The sequence below is a fragment of the Furipterus horrens genome, unplaced genomic scaffold (genome assembly GCF_987537825.1).
Source record: "Furipterus horrens unplaced genomic scaffold, mFurHor1.1.pri manual_scaffold_1, whole genome shotgun sequence".
Classification (NCBI taxonomy): domain Eukaryota; kingdom Metazoa; phylum Chordata; class Mammalia; order Chiroptera; family Furipteridae; genus Furipterus; species Furipterus horrens.
Genome location: NW_028327171.1, coordinates 26,563,214 through 26,586,815, shown reverse-complemented (window position 1 = coordinate 26,586,815; position 23,602 = coordinate 26,563,214). Strand labels below are relative to the sequence as shown.

Sequence of the window (23,602 nt, the reverse complement as noted above, 5' to 3'; positions counted from 1 at the left end):
CTTGTGGGATTTGTATATTTTATTAAACTCTCAGTACAAATTCATGAACCTTCCTTATATCTAAGCTTCTACTATCATTCAATCTTACACTATGAAGCAGGTTCAATTATTATATTATTTTGTAATTTTCTTCTCAGATTGGAGATTCTTAAAGTCACTGTACCCATGAAGCTATACATTGAAATGAAAATTACCTCCCAGTTCAAGTCAGGGCAACAAGTGCTTCCAAAGAGGTGTAGGAATGGGGCTTTGGGGGAAGACTGGGAGGAACAACAGTTTTCTCCCTTAATAAAATTACTTCTATTTTGACAAATGTGTTTAGGCAAAAATCTGCTCCTAATAAATGGCTTATTAGCACCTTATCTTTGAGCAAAAAGGCACTGACATAACTTAGTTACCGAATAATCAATGTGCAATCAGTTTCTTCCAATTTCAAGATAAAAGACAGCTGTTCACATTTCAACACTTATATACACTTCAATTATTTTAGAAACACTTAAGTAATCTAAAAATTAATTTTAAAACAGATCTATGAATGGATAAAAAAACTGATCTGGGACAATGGAATAATCTAGTTAATTAAGAATTTAAGTTACTAAGACAATTTTGCCAAGAGATCTTATCTCTTACTCTTCTAAAACCTACAATCTATTTAATCACCAACTGCTCTAAGCCAGTGAAACAAAACTAATTTCTATGTCCTCACAACATATGGGGAGTTACAGAACTACACTTTGTCAAGGTACAATAGTCCCTCTTTACATTGCAGTTCACTTATCATGGCCTCACTGTATCATGGGATTTTAAAAAATATTTAATTATTTATCACGGATTTTTTGCTATATTGCAGGATTTTGTGGTACTGTATATGTATATCGTTAAAGATACGTAGGTTTAAGAGTAGAATAAATGTAAGGTTCCTACTTTGTGGGGGTGGGGGGATCTTAAAAGTAATACCCGTGATAAGTGAGGGAACACTGTATACCTATTTATCAGTTAGAAACAAAACAAAACAGGTCATAGCATAAATATTTATAGCTTTCCCCTTACTAAAGTCCTATTAGGTAATTATATTTCACTAGTAGAGATATTTAATGGATATTAAGTATTAACCCCCTTTTCCAATGTTGAAGTAGGGAACAGGAAGACAGGTTAGGGTAGTATGCATACTCTACCTGTCAGCGGTCTTGATTGCCACTTGGGCTTTAGTAATAGCAGAAGCACATTCATCTAATTGCTTATTAATTTTATCAAGTTTGTCTTGCTGGGCCTTGAGTTTATGATTATTAATTTCCACGATGATATTGTGTAACCTTTTAACCTCAGCTTCTATTTTACCAGCTCTCTCAGCCACCTTGTCATATTCTGAAACAAAAAAATTTAAAAACTTAACTCATGTTTCTAGGTTAACAAGCACCACTTGTTGGATGTAAATTTCCTCAGTCAATATGACTAACCCAATGTATTTAAAAGAAATTTTAATACATTTGTGGAAAAGCCCCTCAAAACAAAAAACCTCCAAACACTCTATGTCAAGACAAATGGTATTATAACCACCATGGTAAATTCTCTGGCTCAGCTCTGAACATACAGATTTATTTAATGGCTTCATGCACTGAAGCTCTTTTCAACTTTTTCTTAGGGTACTTCCTTGACTATTGGTCTCATAATGATTTTTACCGTTAGACTATGTGTCCGTTAACTGCCAGTGGTGAGGAAATTGTGGTAATTTTATTCCACTAACCTAAGAGTTCTCCTCCACAGTGTTCTAACAAGAAAATGCGGGAGATAGGGTAAAACTGGCATTCTTGAGTGGCACAGAAAGCTAAGTTTTCTTTCTTAGATTCCCTTGTACCTAGGATTCAGACATTATTTAGGTCCATTCAATCAAAAGGAAATGCATTATTTGGAAGACAAATTAAACATGTTTCTGTAAGCAAGCAGTCACAGGGAAGTTCTTGGTGGAGTTAAGAGGTTCTGGTGTCCAGGCAAAAGCTTTGTGAACACAGGCAGTGGGATTAACTTTGATGGTATAGATTTTAGTGGGCGTAATGGGCTTCTGTTGGTAAATTATAATGTATCGTCCCAATTTGAGATTTGACTTTCCAATGGCAGTAGAGCTCCTTTGATGGTTCTCCAGAGTAACTCTGGAAATTATTCTTGAATGTTCAACCTAGAATTTCTTTCTTTGGTTATCCTAATGACTCTGTAAACAATCTACTACTCTCTTAAGCACACACACATGCTGTATACAAATCCTAATTACACTAGCCAGAGCGGATTCTGTTCTACTTGAATCTTAATCACTAATATAGGCAGGATGAAAGGTGACAAAAAGGTGAGAAGTTCAAGCTATCAATAAGATCTATGTCTAGAAAGGTAAACAAAAAATTGAGCTCACTTATGGAAAGAGATTCCCATAAAGCTCCTAGTAGGTGCATGGGCTTTTGATTGGATAAAAAATTAACTATTGCTTCCTTTTGTCTCTTCTCTTATGTAGGATGCAATTTCAACCTTTGCTATATCCCATAACTTAACCATTTCTCTCTTTTTATTCTACATTATCAGATAATTCTTTAGCCTGATCTTTCAGCCCATCCACTGAATTATTCAAACAACTCTTTTTTATATTTCTGAGATCACCACTTGACTCTTAAAAAACAAAAACAACCTGTTCTGTTGGTCTTTGGCTCCCCCTTTATCCTTTAAGGATATTAAATATATGTATTTAATAGTTCTATACTGACAACAGTAATAATTTTTTCTTCAAGTCTAAGATGGTTGAAACTCCATGAGGCTGCCTGTGTGCTCGGCTCACCTGCAGGCAAAGTACCAGCTGCAGTGCTGGCACCACGACTTGCATTTGGGATGGTCCGGCTCTGTAGCTGGAAAGGGTTCCAGACCTTTAGAACAATTTCTTCTTATTTTCAAGTATATACAATGCATTTCTTTTTTAGTATCTATAGGAGCATGTGTATTAGAAGTAGGAGAAAAATACTGTGGCATATAAAATCTGTAATCTTGAAGTCACTATTCTAATACTACCTTGCCTCCTTCCCCTTGCCCTATTTCTCTGCACATTAGCCAGAGAGACATTTTTAAGAACTAAACTGATGTAAGGTAAAATATTTAATCTTAAAGATATGCTTGCAGAAACGAGTTTCCAGGGAACACCGGGCCAAAGTATACAAAATATGAAAATCAAAGAGTATGGGTTCTGAAACAAGACTGGCTTGATTTTTCTTTTTTAAAATATATTTATTTATTTATTTTTAAAATGAGGGGAAGGGAGGGAAAAAGGGAGAGAAACATCAATGTGTGGTTGCCTCTTGCATGCCCCCAACTGGGGACCCCGGCCCACAACCCTCGCATGTGCCCTGATTGGGTGACCCTTTGGTTTGCAGGCTGGTGCTCAGTCCACTGAGCCACACCAGCCAGGGCTGCCTTCATTTTTTATAGCACCATATGCTATGTGACGTAGGGCAAATTACATAAGCCATTCTATGCCTTGGTTTCCTCAACTGTCAAATATAATTCTCAATTTAATAGTGCTTATTTAACCTTAATAGTACTTACTTTATAACCTTTTGAGAATGAATAGAAACCCTAAAACAGAGCCGTGACTTGCTATTTTTAGCCTACAAACTGCTATCTTAAACATCTCAAATGTTAAAAACCTGTTTTTAACAATCTCAGAAAAAGGGTCTGTACATACCTGTTTTGAAAGCACTAACATTTTCTTCTAGTAATTTCTGCCTTTTTTTGTCAGGGGCCGTAGCAAGCACATTAGCTTCAAGTTCCTTAACTTGGACATTCAAATATTCTTCTTGCTCTGACAAAGGCTATAGAACAGTTTTAACATTCAACGTCAAGATTTTAACTCAGTAAATTTCCTTAAAACACTCTGAACTTAAAAAAAAGGCACTTAAAATCTTTAAGGACAAATACAAAGAGGAAATCAAAAAACATGAACAATTTATATAAAAAATGAAAATGGCCAACAAACATAAAATGACAGGTAAACTCATTGCAAATATAAGTTAAAATGTCATTTTCAGTATATTAGAGTAGCAAATTTACAATGTACTGAAGACTACCTAGTGTTCTAAGAATTGGAAAAATAATTACTTGTATATGCTGTTAGTAGTACATGAATTAGAACCATCTTTTTGAGGTCACTTTGGCCTTATGAAACGAATGTCTTAAACACTGTACACATACTGAGTAGTAATTTTTATTTTAGAAATCTAACCTAAGGAAATAATTGAATTGAATGAATATATACCTAACAAGGGTATTTTAAAAATACAAGTGTACATAAAAACATTTATCAAATGGTATAAACAAAATGCTCTAACGCAACTGCAAAGTAAATATCCATTGGCTTAGAAAGAAAACCAGTTTCTAAAAGTGAAGAAAAGTTAGAAATAATTCATTAAAATTCCATATGGATACTTACTATATATATCCATATTTATCACATAAATAAACATTGAGGGTGATAATCTTTTGAGTATTTTCTGAAAATTGTTTTTTGGTGTTGTTTGTGAGCATGCATTGCTTTTCATAATTATGAAAACATTCCATTTTGAAAAAATGAAAATAAAGGATCACATAGTTGTTAAGGAAGAGACATTTCTATGGAGTACAAGTGGAAACCAGGAGTAGCTGTGGCTAGAGCAACACGGTGACAGGGCATTTATCCGTCAGTAATCAGGGAAACAAAATCATCAAGAGACAGACCTTCCACCTAGAGACCCACCTCCTCCCTCCCTTATATTTTAAAATTGCGAGCAAACAACAAAGTGCTTCTGCCAAATTACTAATCATTCAGCTAATAATAACAAAAGAGTACCTGGATGCTTGCAGTAAACTTTTCTAGGGTATTCCTCATTTCTCGTTGACTATGCTTTAACTTAACTACTGCCTCTTCCAGTTGTACTTTCTGTTCCTGGATTTTTACTGCTTTTTGAGAGTCTCGCTGCAACTGTGATTCCATTTTATTTACCTATGAAGAACAGTACCAGTGAAATAAGTTTTCTACAAGAGCACATCAGATTAACAGCAAAGTCAGTTGATGGTACCCTTTGGAAATATCTTAAGTGGAAGGAAACAAGCTATTTTAAAATATGGGGAGAAAAATGAAGAAATGAAGGCATAACTCTTTGAAAAAAGTCAGGTATCCAGGAGTAGATATAGTGTTCTGGGGGTGATAATAGAACACAGCAGTTTTCCCTAGACATTTTGACATTCTCATATACCTGTGGGCATATAAAATATTTTGAACTAAAATTTAAAAGCATGATCAGCAGTCTCTACTTATACATTAAAGAATTACTTTTGAAATAGAAAAAACTAATATGTAATACAGTAATAATTATATGAAAAAAAAACAAGTTAAATGACAAATAGTAAGTGAATGGTTAAATTATGAAATAGCCATATGATCCAAATGTAATAGAAAAAATACGTTAAGCATATATTTTCTAATTAATGTTTTATTTTTAGAACTTTAAATAAAGAGTTTTACATAAAATTCCACATCTTGCCCTAGCTAGTGTGGCTCAGTGGATCAAGCACTGGCCTGTGAATCAAAGGGTTGTCAGTTCAATTCCCAGTCAGGGTACATGCCTGGGTTATGGGCCAGGTCTCCATTTGGGGGCATGTGAGAGGCAACTACACATTGATGTTTCTCTCCCTCTCTTTCTCCCTCCATTCCCCTCTAAAAATAAATAAATAAAATCTTAGAAAAATAAAATAGAATTCCACATCTTACATAATAGTCATTTATGGAAATCTGTTAAAATGTGGGTACAGGATACTTAAAACGGCTGCATTTTATAGTTATGTATGTTATATATCAATAAAGCTGTTACAAAAGAAAAGTATGACCGTAGTTTTAAATGTGCCAACCTCTTCTTCAGAGATTTCAACAACCGATGAACCCATTCTTCCTTTCATTACTTTGCTTCCACCACCAGTCATTGTACCTGGAGAAAAGAGAAGTCAGACTTAGATGTCTCCTAAAATAAGATTAAGTAAACTCAATAAAAGGAATAAAACCATATTACCTGACTGTTCTATTATTTGTCCCTGCAACGTTACCACTCTCCATCTTCTATCTTTTTGATAGGCGACTCTTGTGGCTTGATCTAAGTTGTCAGCTACTAAGGTGTCCCGTAAAGCAAAGTAAAAAGCCTGGCGAATTTCCTCATCTTTTACTTTTACTAAATCAAATAACCGAGGAGTATGTTCAGGGGTTTGAATTCTGGTCATTTTCTTTGCCCATACTGCCATCTAAAAGTAAAATAATACACAAACAAATAAGTAAACAAAATATGATTTTAAGGTCTTAAGTAATACACATGTTATGTATGCAAGGTTCTGAGTATCTGCATAACTGAATATAGTAGTTCCCTGTTATCTGCAGGGTATATGGTCTAATACCACCAGTGGATGCCTAAAACTGTGGGTAGTACCGAACCCTATATGTAAAGTGTAATTTATAAATTAGGCACACTAAGAGATGAATAATAAAATAGAATGTTTATAATTCACTATAATACAAGTTGTATGAATGTGGTTTCTCTGATAACAGATCTGGCTACGAAGTGAGGAACAGGCAAGTAGCATATAACTTGGACAAAGGGATGACCTATGTCTGGGAAGACAGTGCGAGATTACACTACTCAGAATAGTATAAAGTTAATAAAACTTACGAACTGCTCTTTTCTGAAATTTTGCATTTAATATTTTCAAACTGTTACTTCACTTATTAAAAAAGTTATTATTAAACTATCCCTATTAATGACATAACGTTATATATACATAATCCTAAAGAACCCCCCACAAAACTATTAAAAATGATTATGAATTTAGCAAAGTTATAGACAAGACCAATATACAAAAATTATTTGTATTCCTACATAGAATTAAAAAACAAACCCAAAACTTACAACTAAGTTTAAAAAGGAACGCAAGACCTGTTTACTGAAGGCTATGAAACATTATTTTATGAAATTACACCTAAATAAATGAAGACATTCCAGGCTCATGGACTGTTAAAATTTAACATTAAGATGGCAATATGTACTATCCAAACTGATCTATTCAACCTGTATGTATGCAACCTATATCAAAATTCCAGTCACTTATCAAGGTCTATAAGTTATAGTAATGCCTAATCATTATATTGAACACCCCAAACTAAAATGATACTGTATGCCAACTATAACTAAAAACTAAAAACATTGGGCTTAACAAAATTTAAAAAAATTGTGCTTTAGAGGACACCATCAGGAAAGTTAAAAGAGGACTTCCGGCCAAGATGGGGGCGTAGACAGACATATTGCGTCTCCCTACACTACTAAGAAGGAATACGACTACCTCAAAACTAGAAACAACCAGAAGTTCCAGAAAATCAAACTGCATGGAAGTCCAGCAACCAAAGATATAAAGAAGAAATACTCATCTAGACAGGTAGGAGGGGTGGAGAGGATGTGGTGTGATGGCCACGGCAGTGGTGGGCCGGCAGAAAGCGCAGTCACACGTTTTAAAAAGTCAGGATGGACACCTGGGGAGCGTTCCCAGCTCCTCATCAGACCAGTCAGCTCACGGTCCCAGCACTGGGGAAAATCAAGCCTCATTGCTTCTGACTGTGCAGACCAGTGGCAGCTGGGACGGAGGAAGAAACTGCCGGTCTCTCAGCTGAGTCCGCTTGCTTAAACGGCCCCCATGGTCCTAGAACGTCCGCAGACCTACCCACTCTGGGAACGATGGCCAGGGCAGCAGCTAGAGGGGGGCCAGTCCGGTGTAGAAGTGGGAGAGGTGCCTGGAAAAGGGGCAAGTGCTGGGCAGGTGGCATTGTCCCTCTCAGACCCCTCCCCAACACACAGCACCACAACATGGTAAAACAGGTTGCCCTGTACTGACAAATCCCTAAGGCTCCGCCCCTTACATTGTAACAGTAGTGACAGCTCTACCTGGGACTCGGAGACAAACAAACACAGGAGCCTGTCAGAATGAGGAGACAGAGAAGTATGGCCCAAAAGGGGGAACAGATCAAGGTTCCAGTGGGAGAACTAAGCAACGAGAAGATAGTCAACCTCAAAGATGAGGAGATAAGACAACTTAATAGATGCAGAATTCAAAACACTGGTGATAAAGATGCTCACAGGCTTGACAGATATGCTTGAGTATGGCAAACGCATAAGAGAAGAAGTGAAGGCTATGATAAGTGCGACGAAGGAAAATCCACACAAAACCAATGGTGAAGGGAAGGAAACTGGGGTTCAAATCAATGATTTGGAACATAAGGAAGAAAAAAGTCAACCAGTGCAGAATGAGGAAGCAAGAATTGAAAAAAATGAGGAAAACTTCCCAAATTTTGCGAAGGAGATGGACATACAGGTCTGGGAAGCACGGAGGGTCCTGGGCGAGGTGGACCCAGAGGGGACCACACCAGGATGCATCATGATTGAGATGACAAATGTGAAAGATAAACAGAGTCCCGGGGGCAGCAAGAGAGAGGCGGAGAGTTGTCTACAGGGGGGTGCCTATAGGGACTATCAGCTGATTTCTCAGAGGACACTAAGAAGGGACTCGCAAGCAGTATTTAATGTGATGAAAAGGCAACCTGCAACCAGGATTACTGTATCCAGCAAAGCTATCATTTAGAATGGAAGGGCAGATGACGTGCTTCCCAGACAAGGTAAAGCTAAAGGAGCTCATTATCGCCAAGCCATTATTATATGAAATGTCAAAGGAACTTGCTTAAGAGAAAGAAGATCAAAACTATGAACATTAAAATGACAATAAACTCACAACTGTCAACAACTGAATCTAAAAAAATAAAAACAAAATTCAACTAAACAAACCAGAATAGGAAAGAATCAGAGGTATGGGGATCATTTGGAGGGTTATCAGCTGGGAGGGGGCAGGGGGAGAAATGGGGAAATGGTGCAGGGACTAAGAAGCATAATTGGTTGGTACAAAATAGACAGGGGGAAGTTAAGAATAATATAGGAAAGGGTGAAGCCAAATAACTTATATGCATGACCCATGGATATGAACTAAGGGGGGGTGCGGTTGCTGGAGGGAAGAGGTGTACTGGGCAGAGGGGAGAAAAAGGGAAAAAAACGGGAACTACTGTAACAACATTATCAATAAAATATACTTAAAAAAAAAAGTTAAGACAATCCACAGAATGGGAGAAAAGATTTGTAAATCATATATTTGACAAGACTTGTATCCAGAATATATAAAGAACTCTTACAACTCAATAATAAAGACAAATAAACCAATTAATAGGCAAAGGATTTGAATAGATATTTCTCCAAAGATAACAAATGGCCAATAAGCACATGAGAAGATGTTCATCACTAGTCATCAGCAGATGCAAATCAAGCACGAGATACCACATGACTACACCAAGTGTTTGTGAGGACGTTAAAAAAAAAAAAAAAAAAAGAGAATGCCCATACATTGTTGGTAGGAAATGGGACAGCCACTGTGAAAAAGTTTGGTAGTTCCTCAAAAAGTTAAACAGTTTGCATGTGACCCAGCAATTCCATTCCTAGGCATTAACCCAAGAGAATTAAAAACATATCTGCACAGAAAATTGCACTCGAAAAGTTCGTAGCTGCATTATCCTTAACAGCCAAACATGAAATAACACAAATGTCTAACTGACGAATAAACAAAATGTGGTATATACATACGGTCAGAACATGGCAGTGGCTGGACTGCCCACCTAGACTTTTGACATATGCAAATGATCTATATGCAAATTAACCTGCAAAAAGTGTTGATGGGTAAACTCACCCTCAAGGAAATGAAGGCACCTGCAGAAACATAAGCAGGCGATTCCCATGGGCCGTGTGGGTGACTGGGAGTCTCCTTTCCTGTTTCCCTTGCTCCTATGGGCCCTCGGGCCCTCAGGTCAGTCCGGGAGTTTCTTCCCTGCCCCCCTTTCCCCTTTTTATCCTCAATAAACCTGCTGTACAAACCTAGTGGTCTCTGGGAAATTTCTCAGAGCAAAGCTATCCTGCCACATACAATGGAAAATCATTCAGCAATAAAAATACTGAATAGATATTTCTCTAAAGATAACAATAAAAATGAAGTACCGATGCATACTACAACATGGATTAGCTTTGAAAATCTGCTCAGTTTAAGAAGCCATATACAAAAGGATCCGTATTATATGATTTGATTTATATGAAATGTCCAGAATAGGTAAATCTATGGTGAGACACAAAAAACAGCCTGAGGTTGCTTGGGGGGAGTAGTGACTGCTAATGTGAATAAGGTTTCTTTTGGAGTTGATGAAAAAAATCTGCAATTAGAGAGGTCAAAATTAAACAACCTTGTGAATACATTAAAACTCACTGAATTTATGTTAAATGGTGAGTTTTTTGGTATGTGAAATATATCTCAATAAAGAATTTATTTCTTTAAAACACTTACTGATGGAAATTAGAAATGCAAGCCACCAGTCACTCTAACAATGGAATGTATAATCCTTTAGGGGATGCATTATAAGATGATTTATTCACAACCATGTAACCCCAGAGCCTAAAATAATCCTCAAAATCTATAAGGCATTCACTAAATAACCATGAAGAAAAAAGCCAGGGGGGAAAAACACCAAAACACTTGGTGCTTAATTAAATTACATGTAGCTTTTTATGAGTACCTACCTTATCCAAACCTATAAAGGTCGCAACTCCAATATTTTGTCTCTTAAGGAAGTTTACACACTCTTGCGCTGTATCAATAGAATCAACAACAATGTAGTCTAATGCACGACAACAGGATGAAATAGCAACATCATATTTTTCATCAATTGCTCCTAAGTCGCCCTAATATATAATAGGAGGGGGGAAAAAAAATCAATGTACAATCAGCAGGAAATTAGGCACATGATCATCTCGTAACTATTCATATGCTTTTGCAAATGACTCTTAATTGAAAAACTGTATTTACATATGGTTTTAAAAAATACAAAAAAGGACCCTGGCTGCTGTGGCTCAGTGGATTGAGTGTTGGCCTGTGAGCCAAGGGTCGCTGGTTCAATTCCCAGTCAGGGCACATGACTAGGTTGCACGTCAGGTCCCCAGCTGGGGGGGCGAGTGAGAGGCAACTACACAGTGATGTTTCTCTCCCACTCTTTCTCCTTTCCCCTCTCTCTAAAAATAAATAAATAAACAAATAAATAATTTTAAAAAAATACAGAAAGGGTACACAATGAAAATGTAAGTGTTCCTGTCACTCAACTTGAGTTAATCTATTTTTAAAAAGGTTATAAATATGCAGTTTTAAATTTTAATGAAAGCACAAAATGAAAGAACTGCTTTCATTGTACAAAAATTAAAACGTGAGAATTTGAAACCTAAAATACAAACAAAATAACTTATGAAATAAAACTGAATTATTCAAAGCCATCAAAGATTATGTAAATCCGAATGCAACAATTTGCTTATCAATCTATTAATAAATTAGCTATCAAGCAGTATTAACTGAGTAGATTGATTTTTCCTTGAGAGCAAATAAATATGAGGGGGGACTCCCAACACCCCCCCCGAAAAAACACCAGAATTTATTTATAAGAAATTGTATATTTATTCTCATGTTTAAACTTCAGTTGCCTTCAAAGTACTCTCCATTTGATGCTATATACCTATCAAGACACCCCCCCCCCATCCACTGCTCAAAACAGTTTTCAATTACATGCTGGCAGAACATTTCCCTTTGAGAACCTTTTTCATCCAGGGAAACAAAAAAGTTCTTCAGGGTAAGATCGGGTGAATATGGAGGGTGAGGCATGGGGGCCATGATTTTTTTTGTTGAAAACTGCTGGACACTCAGTGTACTGTGGGCAAATGTGCTTGTAAATAAACCATCATGAAATGGACAAAGGCATTGAAAGAGTCTTAAAAAAAAACGTACTGAAGCCAAGTGCAGCCTCTCACAATACCAGCTAGTGCACTGATACAGAGGGGTTCCTAGAACACTCACCTCACAGCAGAAGCCGGTGCTACAAAGGGCCCACCCACCAGAAGATAATTCTGGGTTTTTTTTTTTGGTCCCCCCTGATAGAATTGTGTATCTTTGAGAAAATTAGATGGCAGTCGCTTAATATTTAAATATGAAAGCAACTATGCTGGGTAATTTTCATTAGCCCATGTGAATCCCTCTCTTCTGCTTCCTTCTCAGGGGTTACATCAATTGGCTCCTCTGGCTCTCTAGCTTTTTAGCTAATGTGAAGCACTAACTAGTGTAACGGGCAGGGTAGGAGATGAATGAAGTTGAAATATATAAATATTTCCCCCATTTCTCCTAGCCAGCCTCTAGCCATGGCCACAGTTTTCTTTCCTCTTTGGTCTCAGGAGCAGGAATGGTCCACACTATTGCTAGCCTTGGGTTTCTGAATATCCCTTGCTGACGTTCCTAAACACTAGCCACATCCTCTGGTATAATGGTATAAAACACAGAATATAATTGATCAAATTCCTTATAAAAAGAAAAAAAGAACAGAGTAGCTTTGTAAGTTCCCTTGGCATTAAAATGATTATAATTACCCAAACTAAGAAACAAACAAAAAATCCTAGTTTTGATATGAGAGAATCCATACTACAAAGAATTTTACCTTGCCTAAGTGTAAGAGCAAAATGTTTAAAAATGAATGTCCTTTCAAACAAACAAAAATGAATGTTATTTTATTTTAGTGACACTCAGTTTCGCTAAGGTAAGAAAATTATTTACAATGTTTTACTTGAGAAAAAGAATGTAGTTATTTCCAAATAAATCTACTTTACCAATCTTCCATATATTCCTGGAATCCTGCCAGCTTTTTTTTCTTGAATTATTGCATCAAGAACTTTCCCCCTACTTTGATTCATTGCTAAGGAACTCTTTGCCTCTTCAACTTTTTGGAAAAGATCACGAACCAAACTTTTGCAATTTATTTCTTCTTGTGTGAGTTTTTGAAGTTCCTTTTCTTTCTAAAAGTGAAAAGTAAAAAAATAAAAAAAAATTGAACCCCAGAGTTCTACTCTCAATTACAGCAGTGTTAGTTGTAATGCCTGAAAAAAGAAGAAAAAGACAGACCAACAAAAAACACCTGAACCAGAACTAAGTGACCATATTGCAACTGCTGGTTTGGTTTTGAAAAAATGTGGATGGATTTTCTATTTTTAAAAGGGCATTAAATTATTTGGGTCAATAATAAAGAACACAAATGCAGTATTGTTCTAGGAGCAATACATTGACATTCATAGAGCAAGGAAAGCCAGGGTTGTGGAAATCCCAGTTTGGAACCACAGTTATGTGTAAGTGTGTCCTAATTCTTAAATTCTGTACTAATAAAGAAAGAGACTCTAGTACAGGACCCTGGATATGGGTGACCAGGCAGGACTATGGTTATACTGTATTTTGCTTTCTAACTAATAAAGAAAATTTGTTATATATTATGTTTAATTAAGTAAAGGAAAAAAACAACAGAAAAGCACAGTTCTGAAATGAATGGGAATATGAGTGAACAGTACTACTGCTATACAAAAAAGTCAGGCTGCCAAAAGGACAGGAACCATACACATGCACACAAAAATTCAAATTCTCAGTTGTTTAATTTCCAACTTAGAGCAGCCATTGTTTCCTGACACTCCCCTCATTAGCAGTCACATAGGTATAAAGTTAAAGCTCCAGTTATAGCTACACTTTATCCAAAAATAAACTGAATTACTAGGGAGATAATAGTCACTAAATATAACAAGTTTACATTTAAATTTTACAGTCAAGAAATTCCCCAATGACCAATGAGTGTACACTTACTAAAATGGAAAAACAAAAACAGAACAAAAACCAAAACTATTTCCAAACTTATAATTTCTCTTCAGATTGCATTTTCTATTGCCACCTTGCCTCATAAGGCTTTGGAGATTAAATTTATGAAATTACTTAGATAGATATGTCACTCAGGACTGGAGGGGCACCAATGGGCTAAACGAGGTATCCTGAGTAGTTCAAAAGTTTGTAGTTCCAACAAAGAAACTACATCCATAAAATAAAAAACAATACATTAAGATGGCTGGCTTGCATATTCATCCATAAATATATTTATGGTTTTCATTTATGTGTGCATAATTTGTCTACACTTAAACTTTTGTTTAAATTATTTCCACGGGAAACAATGGGGGTGGTAACAGGGTTATTTGCTGTTCAATGCCAATTTCTTGACAATCTCAGGTCTTGTCGGTTGGAATACTAAAATTCTAACCCCATTCTGTGGGAAAGATTAACACTAAATGAAATACACACACACACACACACACACACACACACACACACACACAAAAATGTCCCTTGACTTAGGATGGGGTTACACACCAATAACCACATGTTAGGTGAAAATACTATTAAGTCAAAAATGTATTTAATACACAACCTACTGAACATCATAGCCTAGCCTACTTAAATGTGCTTAAAACATTTACATTAGCCTACAGTTAAGCAAAATCATCGAACAAAAAGCCTATTTTCTTATAAAATGTTGAATATCTCATGTATCTTATGTGCATTGCTTTCACACCACTGTAAAATTAAAAAATCCTGAATTGGGAACCATCTGACTACTAGTCACTTCAGATGTTGAGATTAAAAGAAAAAATAATCAAAAAATATATACAAAACTTGGGTTGACAAACAATGTTCAAATGAAATACAGAAGCAAAAATTTACCTCCTTTAATTCGTGTTCAGTGTGAGGGAGTTTTGCCTCTATATCTCCGATTGCAGCTTTTCTTTCTTTGAGAGTCTCAGAAGCTGCAATTAAAGCTTCCTTGGCCTTACTTAATTGAGACACCGCAGTATTATGCCGACTGAGATAGATATCAAGTTCTGACTGGGCTACATCCATCTTTGAACGTGCTTCATTTACCAATTTGCTGAAACCCATGAGTTCTTTCTCTTGACTCTGTTAAAATATGATAGACTCCATTAAATCTGAAATATGTTTTCAAACCTAAACTGAAATAGAAGCCATGTATTTTGAATTCAGTTTAAGAGATTCTACATGTGGAATGGACTAAAAGTTTTTGCCTAATTGCCAGTGTTCACAGTATACAGTCTTTTCCCAACTGATTTCACAAGAGTTTAATGAGGTATATACTAGTATGCTCATTTCAGAAATTAAAACAAACAAAAAAACGGTTAAGAGAATAAACATTTGGGTCTAACCTCTCTATGGTCTTTACACACCACCTTACCTAAAATGGTTAAGGTTTAAGGTCTATTCAGCAGAAAATTCCAAAACTAATCCTCTTTTTGATAGTGAGTAGAAATTTGGGCTACCATAATGGACTGTGTATAATTTACTTATTAGAGTAATGGCACAAGAAAGACCCTCACAAAAGTCTGACCCCTTCATTTCACACATAAAGGAATAGGCCCAGAAATATCAGGTCTGTCCAAAGTCATCAGATAATCACTTTAAATGTTTGATGGTGAAAATCATTAACACTAACACATTATTCACTATATTCTAGACAGTTATGTTTTGTATGTGTTCATCCTTAACATAATAATCCTATGAGATAAATACCATCGTTATGTCCATTTTGAGGAGATCAAGAGTTTGAATAACTTGCTCAAATGCACTCATAAATGGCAGAGGCTGTTTTGAGCTACTACTTCGTGCTGAGGAATGAAGACACCTGGATGTGTCTCGTTTTTTTTTTAACTAACAGAGGGTGCAAAGGCAAATACTCAAATACAACCACTTTTTGAGGTATAATTAACAAAGGTTGTACGTACGTGAATTTAACTTAATTACCAAAATATATATTAAAATACCTAACATACTCAGTATTCTTAAAAAGGCTGTGGTGAGTATAAACAAAGACAGCTAAATATTGTGCTTATAATCCCCTTGTTAGGAAGATAAATAATACCAATGTGACAACCATGCACTCATTATATTAATCAAATGCTAAAGTAATGTAATAGCCAACATTTCTTAATTCCAAGGCATTTATATGAGTATATGTATATGTATATTATATACACACACAAACACACATACATTATTTTATTTTCACAAAGATTCTTAAGATGAGTATTATTTTTTCAGTTTTGAGGAATATGACTTGGAGACACAATCTACACAAGATCAGAAATAATAAATTAAGTTAATGACCTAGGATTTGAACCAAGAACCGACACAAGGGTTGTAATTTTAAACTATTATGTAAAAGCTATAGAAGCAAAGAAAGGAGATGTCAACCTGTGGTTAGTTTGGTCCCAGGTTTTTCTTGGTAACCAATTAAGTTACCAAGAAAATAAATTAGGACAAGATGAAAAAGAAAATTTGATGATAAAATTAACAGGCTCACCAAAGAATGGCATCTATAACAAAGTATTTCACATAGTACATTTTCTGCAACCACTATAAATTCTCATTCAGCTATTTTTTTATTTTTAAATGGGAAAGCAGAAAAGAAGAACGGTGTGAGCTATTTTTAGGAATTTTAGGTATTAAAAACCAAATTTTTTCTTCTAAAAGGTCAGTTTTTACTATTACTACAAAAACTGAGTTAGAAAAAAGCCACCAAAATAAATACCAAGTGATGAAAAAAAATCTTACTTCTTTTTCTTTCTGAAGCCCTTGTGTTTCCTGTTTAAGGCTATCCATAACTTCCTTCAATTTTTCTTCTTCTTTCTCTTTTTCCTTCTCAAGGACATTCTTTCTAGTTGTTGTCTCAGTTATGATATTCTCACTCTTGGCAGGTATATTTTCAAATTCTTCTACCTAAAATTATAAAACAAAGTTGCAGGCGCATGTGCCTTTAGGCTGCACAGCACTATCAACATCTGACTTATTTAAAAAGCATTTCTCAGGGTCTTCCAGGTCTTTTGGTTTTCTTTAAAATGAGATTTAAAATAGTGGGTTTCAGCAAGCACTTTTTCTTTTTTTGTGTCTCTTTGATAGAATTTATTTGCAAAGGGTTATCAGCAAGTACAATACCTTCTTAACCATTTACTGAAATTTCTATATTCTCTCAGTCAGGTAAAGCTAATTCTATGAAATCTTGATTTCTTATGAAGAAAATTCTCCCTGCCTGGGCGTTAGGTCTTTTCTTCCTTCGGTTTCAATTTCAGGTGATAATTATCCTTTCACCTATTAAAATGCTCTGAATACATGACATTTCTTAAACTATCTCTCATGGTATATTACAACTTACCACGAATTACCTTTACATGCCCCCCTCTCCCCAGATCCCTCAAATCTTAAGATCTTTCACAACTTAACCCTTTCAGAGTCACCATGTAGAACTAATATTTTATTCCATTACTACTTTCTGGTAATAACTACTCACTCACATTTGATTCCTAAAGGCCAATCCCTCTCTAACAGTTACATGTGGCTATCTGTCCAATCTAGGGGTTACTCTCAAATCCAAATAATATTCTATTCTGATTATCTAGTACTACAGAAATTCAACATTTTCCTAAATGGTTATTTCTCAAACACTGATTCATGTAAGATTCATTATTGTACCAAGCAGAAAGTATTCTGTAAACAAATGCATTTAGGAAATGCTAATAAGGTAAAGCAAAGCCTATATTGTAATTACTATGAAACTACATGGTGAAAAGCTGTTTGGGGGTAGGGGGTTTAGGTGTCATGTCTTATTAGTATCTGACAGAGCTTTGAACTTAGGCATTCTGGTCCAAAGTTCATCTTTAAATATTGTTGGAAATTACCAGATTCCCCCTTCCATCCTTTATAAGGGGGAGCTCAATTTAATTTTTGTAGAATGCAGATAATATTTTAAAGTCTATAACACATAACTAAAAATTTCATATTTTCCTTTTAAAGAACTTTATTTTTTGTTTTTCCATTACCATTTATCCCCGTTGTACCCTTCTCCCACATACCCCACAATTACCACACTGTAGTCTGTGTCCACGAGTTTATTTTTTTTCTCAATCTCTCCACCCCACAACTGCTCCCCCCTCTACCCTGGAGGGAAAAATTATTTTATCACCAAAACAGAATTGCTGATTTGGCAAATGTTCCCTGAACAATATATATCATAGAAACAAAAGCTCTAAAACTCAAAATCAATGAATGTCAAGATTTCTCCCTGGGAAAAAAATCAGGTTCAGATATAAATCTTAAAACACTCAACATTTAGAATCCCAATACATTCTCTTAGGTAATAAGGGGCAAGCACAAGCCCTGGCTGCTGTGGCTCAATGGATTGAGCGTCGGCCTGCGAACCAAGTGTCGCTGGTTCGATTCCCAGTCAGGGTACATTACTAGCTTGCACGTCAGGTCCCCAGTTGGGGGCGCGTGAGAGGTAACCACACAGTGATGTTTCTCTCCCTCTCTTTCTCCTTTCCCCTCTCTCTAAAAATAAATAAATAAACAAATAAAAAATATTTTTAAAAAAGGGGCAAGCACATTTATGAAAAATCATAAAAACTGTTATGCAGATGTTAAATTTTAAGGATTTTCTTTAAACCTACCTTTTCTTTATCTTTCTGAAGTTGTTTCTCCAGTTTTTTTGCCTTACTTGAAGCATGTTTTAATTTTTCCCTAACTTGAACATCTTCCAAATCTAGCTGTGTAAATTTTTCTTTGTTCTCCTCAATATATTTTGTAATTTTATTCAGTTTCCTAACAAAAGCAAGGAAATCATTGGTCACTATATTTGATGTTCAAATATTTAAAGCCATACTATACACCTTGCCCAGGAAAATAACCTATTTTCAAGTTGATTCTACCTTACCCCCGTATTTGACTAAGCCATTAAATGATTACGAAAGTTATTTTGTTCTTCTAAGCTGGATGATAAATACTCCATTTTACAGGAAGTCTAGGTATAAAATTTTGCTATAAAAGCCAAATTTATTTTAAAGAATAAAAAAAATCACATTAAGAGATATTGGTTTTATTAAATATGGGCACAGAAAAAGTCATAAGCAAAAATTTTAAAAAATCTATCTAAAATAACCCCAATTCTACCTCCATTAGATTTGTGGACTCTTTTAGCTGTGATGTTTTGTATTATGGAGTTCTGCCACAAGAGGGTAGCATCCGCCATTATTTTAAGACCAATGAGTACTAAAATCTGTAAAGATGACGTACTGGATGCAGGACAATTAAATTTTTTGTTTTTGTCTCCAAAAGGAGACCATTTTATATGCTTGTATATGTACTATACGCATGTGCTGCCAGTAGTTTATATATATACACACACACATACAGGTAATAAAATTAACTGAATTTAAATACTTCTAGTACTTTACAAAAAAATTATTACTTCTCTATATCTTTTACAGCTTTATTTTTAGCTTTCATTTCATTTGACAGTATACTGCTCTTCTCATTAATTTCTTTGGTATCTTCATTAATTTTTTCCTTTTGAGTTTCTATTTCAGCAACTCGTTTCTGCAGGTCATGACTATAGAGGGAGGAAAAGAAAAAAAGAAAAAAGAAATTGGAGATCCTAAAATGCCATTTCTAAAATTATGTAACTATTTTAGTAAAACCAGCTGTTCCTAAAATATTCTTAGCTACAGTCAATTACAATTACCTGGGGCTACTGGGGGATGTGTGTGGAGGAAGGGGAAGGCAACATACTCGGCTCAAGACTAGAATTAGGGGCAAAACCGGTTCCATATAAACAAAGTTAGATCTGTCAAATGAATTTAAGGAATATATGTAAAATAATTTGGTAATAAATAGTTGGGAACCCACCTCTCAACTTAAAGTTGGATACTGAAAAGTCAGCTTCAATACTATGGTAAACAACCCTAATTTAATGTATTCATCATCTAAAACAATTTTTAGAACTTTTTTACTTCAGTCTTCACATCTCTAATATAGGAAAAGAGAAGGGGATTTGATTTAATGTCAGAAACTAATATAAAAATTAAGAAATTAAGGTACTTACACGTAATATTGACAAACATGATTCTTTTTTTTAAATATTTCATTTTCCAAGGTAAGAAAATCAATTGCTAAGTTTTTCTCTCCTTCTAAGGCATCTTTTTCCTTTTCCACCATCTTAACTCTGTTTAACTACAAAAATCAATAGTGTGTAGATTGTTAAAATACACTTCAGATATATAGCCTGAATTTAAAATATGCCAACATTAAAAACATAAATGATGTTAATAAAATGTTAACAAAAAATATAAAATTCAATCTAAAATAAACATTTTCCAGTAATTATGATCTATTTTAACTTGAATATTTAATTCAGTAAAATTTGTTAATAAATGAAACATTCTGATTTACAGCAAGTCTACAAAAGATTCACCTTCTCTCCTCTGTGTTCATTTAAAATTTCAACTCTCCGACACAAGACTTTAATAGGTTCATTTAGCCGTCCACAACCAATTATATCTTCTAAGTATTCAAGCATACCCTCATCATGTTCAGTCTGGCCTTTCGGTTTCATCATAGCAATTTGTTCAACTTCACCCTTTAAAAAAAAGTCACATTTCACATTCATTTTGCATGTTTACCCTACATCAACCTTAAACTGAGAATTAGGAACAATTAACAAATCCAACAGTAATAAACAGACAAGTGTTGTAAATCGGTAGTTTAGAGATTTAATAAGATACAAATAAAAAATGTTCTCTTTACTGATATAGTCTAAGAGTTTTAATTTTACATAAGAAATGTATATTTACACTCTCTTACATAAACTCATATATTATAATATATACCCACATATACACACAGAGGTAAAAGGAAGATTCCCCAGGTACAATGTTCATTCAATATATATAAAACAACTTTCCTATTGCAAGATTCAGAAAGATTATTCATAATCTGCAACTTGATTATTGTGGCAACATTATCAACTGTTAATAACATAATTAGAGTTTCTGTTTTAAAACCAAGAATTTTCAAAAAGACCAATTTATGGTTATGACATGGCAGGAATCCTGTCTCTAGGTGGCTAGTATTACTAAACTTGCTCTATAAACTCAGTATTATGAGTTGCTCAACAAGTGCTGGGATTCATAAGGATGTCGCAAACCTAACGTTCTAACTTTCTAAAAACAAGATCATTAACTGGAAAAGGAAATCACCTATTTCTCATGGTAATAGAAGAAATTTAACTTACTGAAAACTAAAGGTTCTGATACATTACATTGAAAAACTTGTTTGTAATCATTAATATAAAACTTTGAACTATAATTAAAATCTTAGATGAACATCATATATTAGTATTTACATCATTTATTTACAAAGGAAAAGGGAAAAAGACCCACAATCAGTAACCTTCAAGAATGACTTCTAGGCAGCCATTTGTTTGATGGTGGAGAAAATTTTGTGTAAATATACTCAGGCAAAATGCTGCTATTTTACTTCACAGAAGTAGCCTGCTTGAATTCTATATTACTACAACAAAAGAACAGGAATAGGCAAGTACAAAAAAAAGAAAAGAAAAACCCTTATTTTAGAAAAATAGCAAGGATGAAAAATAATTTTAAAAAATTACACATTAAAAAGAACATATTACTCTTTCTCAATTTAAATATTTAAAGTATTTATTTATGAATGAATCCAAATATTTGGGATAGAGCTTGTTCATGACAAAGCATCATGTACCAAAAGCTTCAACATAATTATGAAAAACCAAAAAACCTCATTTTTAATACTCACTAAAGACATAATTTTTCACATTTATACATCATCATCACATTTCCTATCTGACAACACAGTAGCACCTGATCGTCAAATACAAAGTGAAATGTTACCCAAAGAACCTGTTTAGATTTTTCTATAATCTTCAGTATGCATGAATGAATGTTTTTTAAAAAATTAGTGTTTGAAATATGTAGATATTTTATTCTGCTTTCAATGATCAGTTCTTTCTAAATATCTGCAGAAACAGTTTAAGTTTTAGACAAGATTTAAGCCTGGAAAAGACCCAAAACTTCGGATTACAACAGGGTGAATTCTAACCACTGCAGAAGCAAACTCTTTAAAATTTTCATCAGGCAGGGCTTATCAATAGTGACATTTTGTGCTAGATATTTTTTGTTGTGGGGAGCTATGCTGGTCATCTTAGTATGTTGAATAGCATCTCCTTTCTCCCAGCTGTAATAACCTAAACTGACTCAATGCAAAACTACCCTTAATTGAGAACCATGGATTTATTTTTTAAGTCTTTTGGGTTATTCAAGTAACAAATATAATAGCTGATACCTGATATTACAACTATGCCAAGAGAAATTACATATTAATCAAATGGTCATATAATTTAAGTACAGTATACATTTTTCAGATAACCAAAAGCTGAGATCCAGTATACCAGTTTGCACTGATAAAAATATTCCTAAAGGCATCACACTTTTCCCTGCCAAATTACTTATTGAAGTGATGACATACCACTATTAGAACACTGCCTAGCTTCGGGTATAGTGGTTACTTGTTTTTCCTCCCTCTATCCACAGTTAAAATAAAGGATTTAGAGCTGTAACTTATTTTCATTTTAACAAGGTTGCCCAGTTGAAAATAAATATTAAAACGGAAAAGGACACTTATGAATCAAAATAGTTCAATCTCAAGTTCCAAACAACATTCAGTTTTAGACTTTTATTATTAGGTACTAAAAATTTTTTTAAAGCAGTTATCAGATTAGAACTATCGCATCAATAAGCTATTCGAACACTTAGGCCTCTCTCCTTGTCACTTGACTGTTAGGACTGCTCTGGTATTCTGATGATGACCAGAGACCTTTCCTGTGACTGTTCCTTGATGTCTTTGCCCCCCTTTCCCACCTCCTACTATTTGCTTTTATGCTTTTTACATTTTGTGCCATTTCATACAAAATCTGTGAGTTGATAGTCTGTGCCCTGATGACCACATCTTTATTTTTCAGAAATATTACCTGTCCCATAGGAAATTATAAAAAAGTTTTAATTTAAGACACTAAGCTCAATACATTCCAGATATAATTTTAAGGCATCGACCTGAATTTAAAATCATCCTTCCATAGCAAGGCTCACATATAGTGGTAACATAATAATAAAAAAGTTTCAAGTTGCTATAATTCTAGCATCTGAGGCTGACAGTTTTATAGGTCTCTATACTGTTATTTCTAGTTTCTATGGCTTATGTATACTAAATAAAATTTTAAACAAATTTTTTGCTATTATTTATTACAAACTATGTTTTAAATTATGTTCAAACTATATCAGACATTAAACAACTGTGGAAAATATCTACTATGGTTTTTAAGAGTAACACAGAAATAACAAACATATTTCAAGAGAATATTTATAATATAAAAGCTTAAATCTTAACTTATTGAAGTGGGTGGCAAACCTGTATATTGTGATTCAGCTATACCATTCTTTGATAATATAACTTACAGGAATTCAACATAAAAATCTAAGAGGAATGAATAGGTATGATGCTGTTTACCTTTATTCAATGAAATTCAAAATTTTAGCAAAAGCATGAACCACAAAAACTCAAATATGTAATTATAATAAAACGTTTTTCCCTAATAAGGCCTAAAGTATTCTTAAAATAAACATGGGTGTTCGCACCAAAATTAAATGGCCCA

General features: G+C 34.5%; 1 protein-coding gene across 2 annotated transcripts in view; it reads right to left on the bottom strand.

The window, feature by feature from the left end:
- SMC4 (structural maintenance of chromosomes 4) overlaps positions 1–23,602 on the bottom strand; it is a 38,817-nt gene that overhangs the window by 6,393 nt on the left and 8,822 nt on the right. For both annotated transcript variants that reach the window (XM_090273354.1, XM_090273362.1), the window contains 13 exons: positions 20,330–20,494; positions 19,961–20,088; positions 19,328–19,468; positions 18,531–18,681; positions 16,642–16,806; positions 14,740–14,973; positions 12,819–13,004; positions 10,701–10,862; positions 6,072–6,297; positions 5,914–5,990; positions 4,856–5,008; positions 3,716–3,842; positions 1,176–1,365 (listed from right to left, as the gene is read on the bottom strand). In XM_090273354.1, coding sequence (XP_090129480.1) covers positions 1,176–1,365; positions 3,716–3,842; positions 4,856–5,008; positions 5,914–5,990; positions 6,072–6,297; positions 10,701–10,862; positions 12,819–13,004; positions 14,740–14,973; positions 16,642–16,806; positions 18,531–18,681; positions 19,328–19,468; positions 19,961–20,088; positions 20,330–20,494 — 2,105 coding nt within the window. The remainder of the gene's footprint in view (positions 1–1,175; positions 1,366–3,715; positions 3,843–4,855; positions 5,009–5,913; positions 5,991–6,071; positions 6,298–10,700; positions 10,863–12,818; positions 13,005–14,739; positions 14,974–16,641; positions 16,807–18,530; positions 18,682–19,327; positions 19,469–19,960; positions 20,089–20,329; positions 20,495–23,602) is intronic.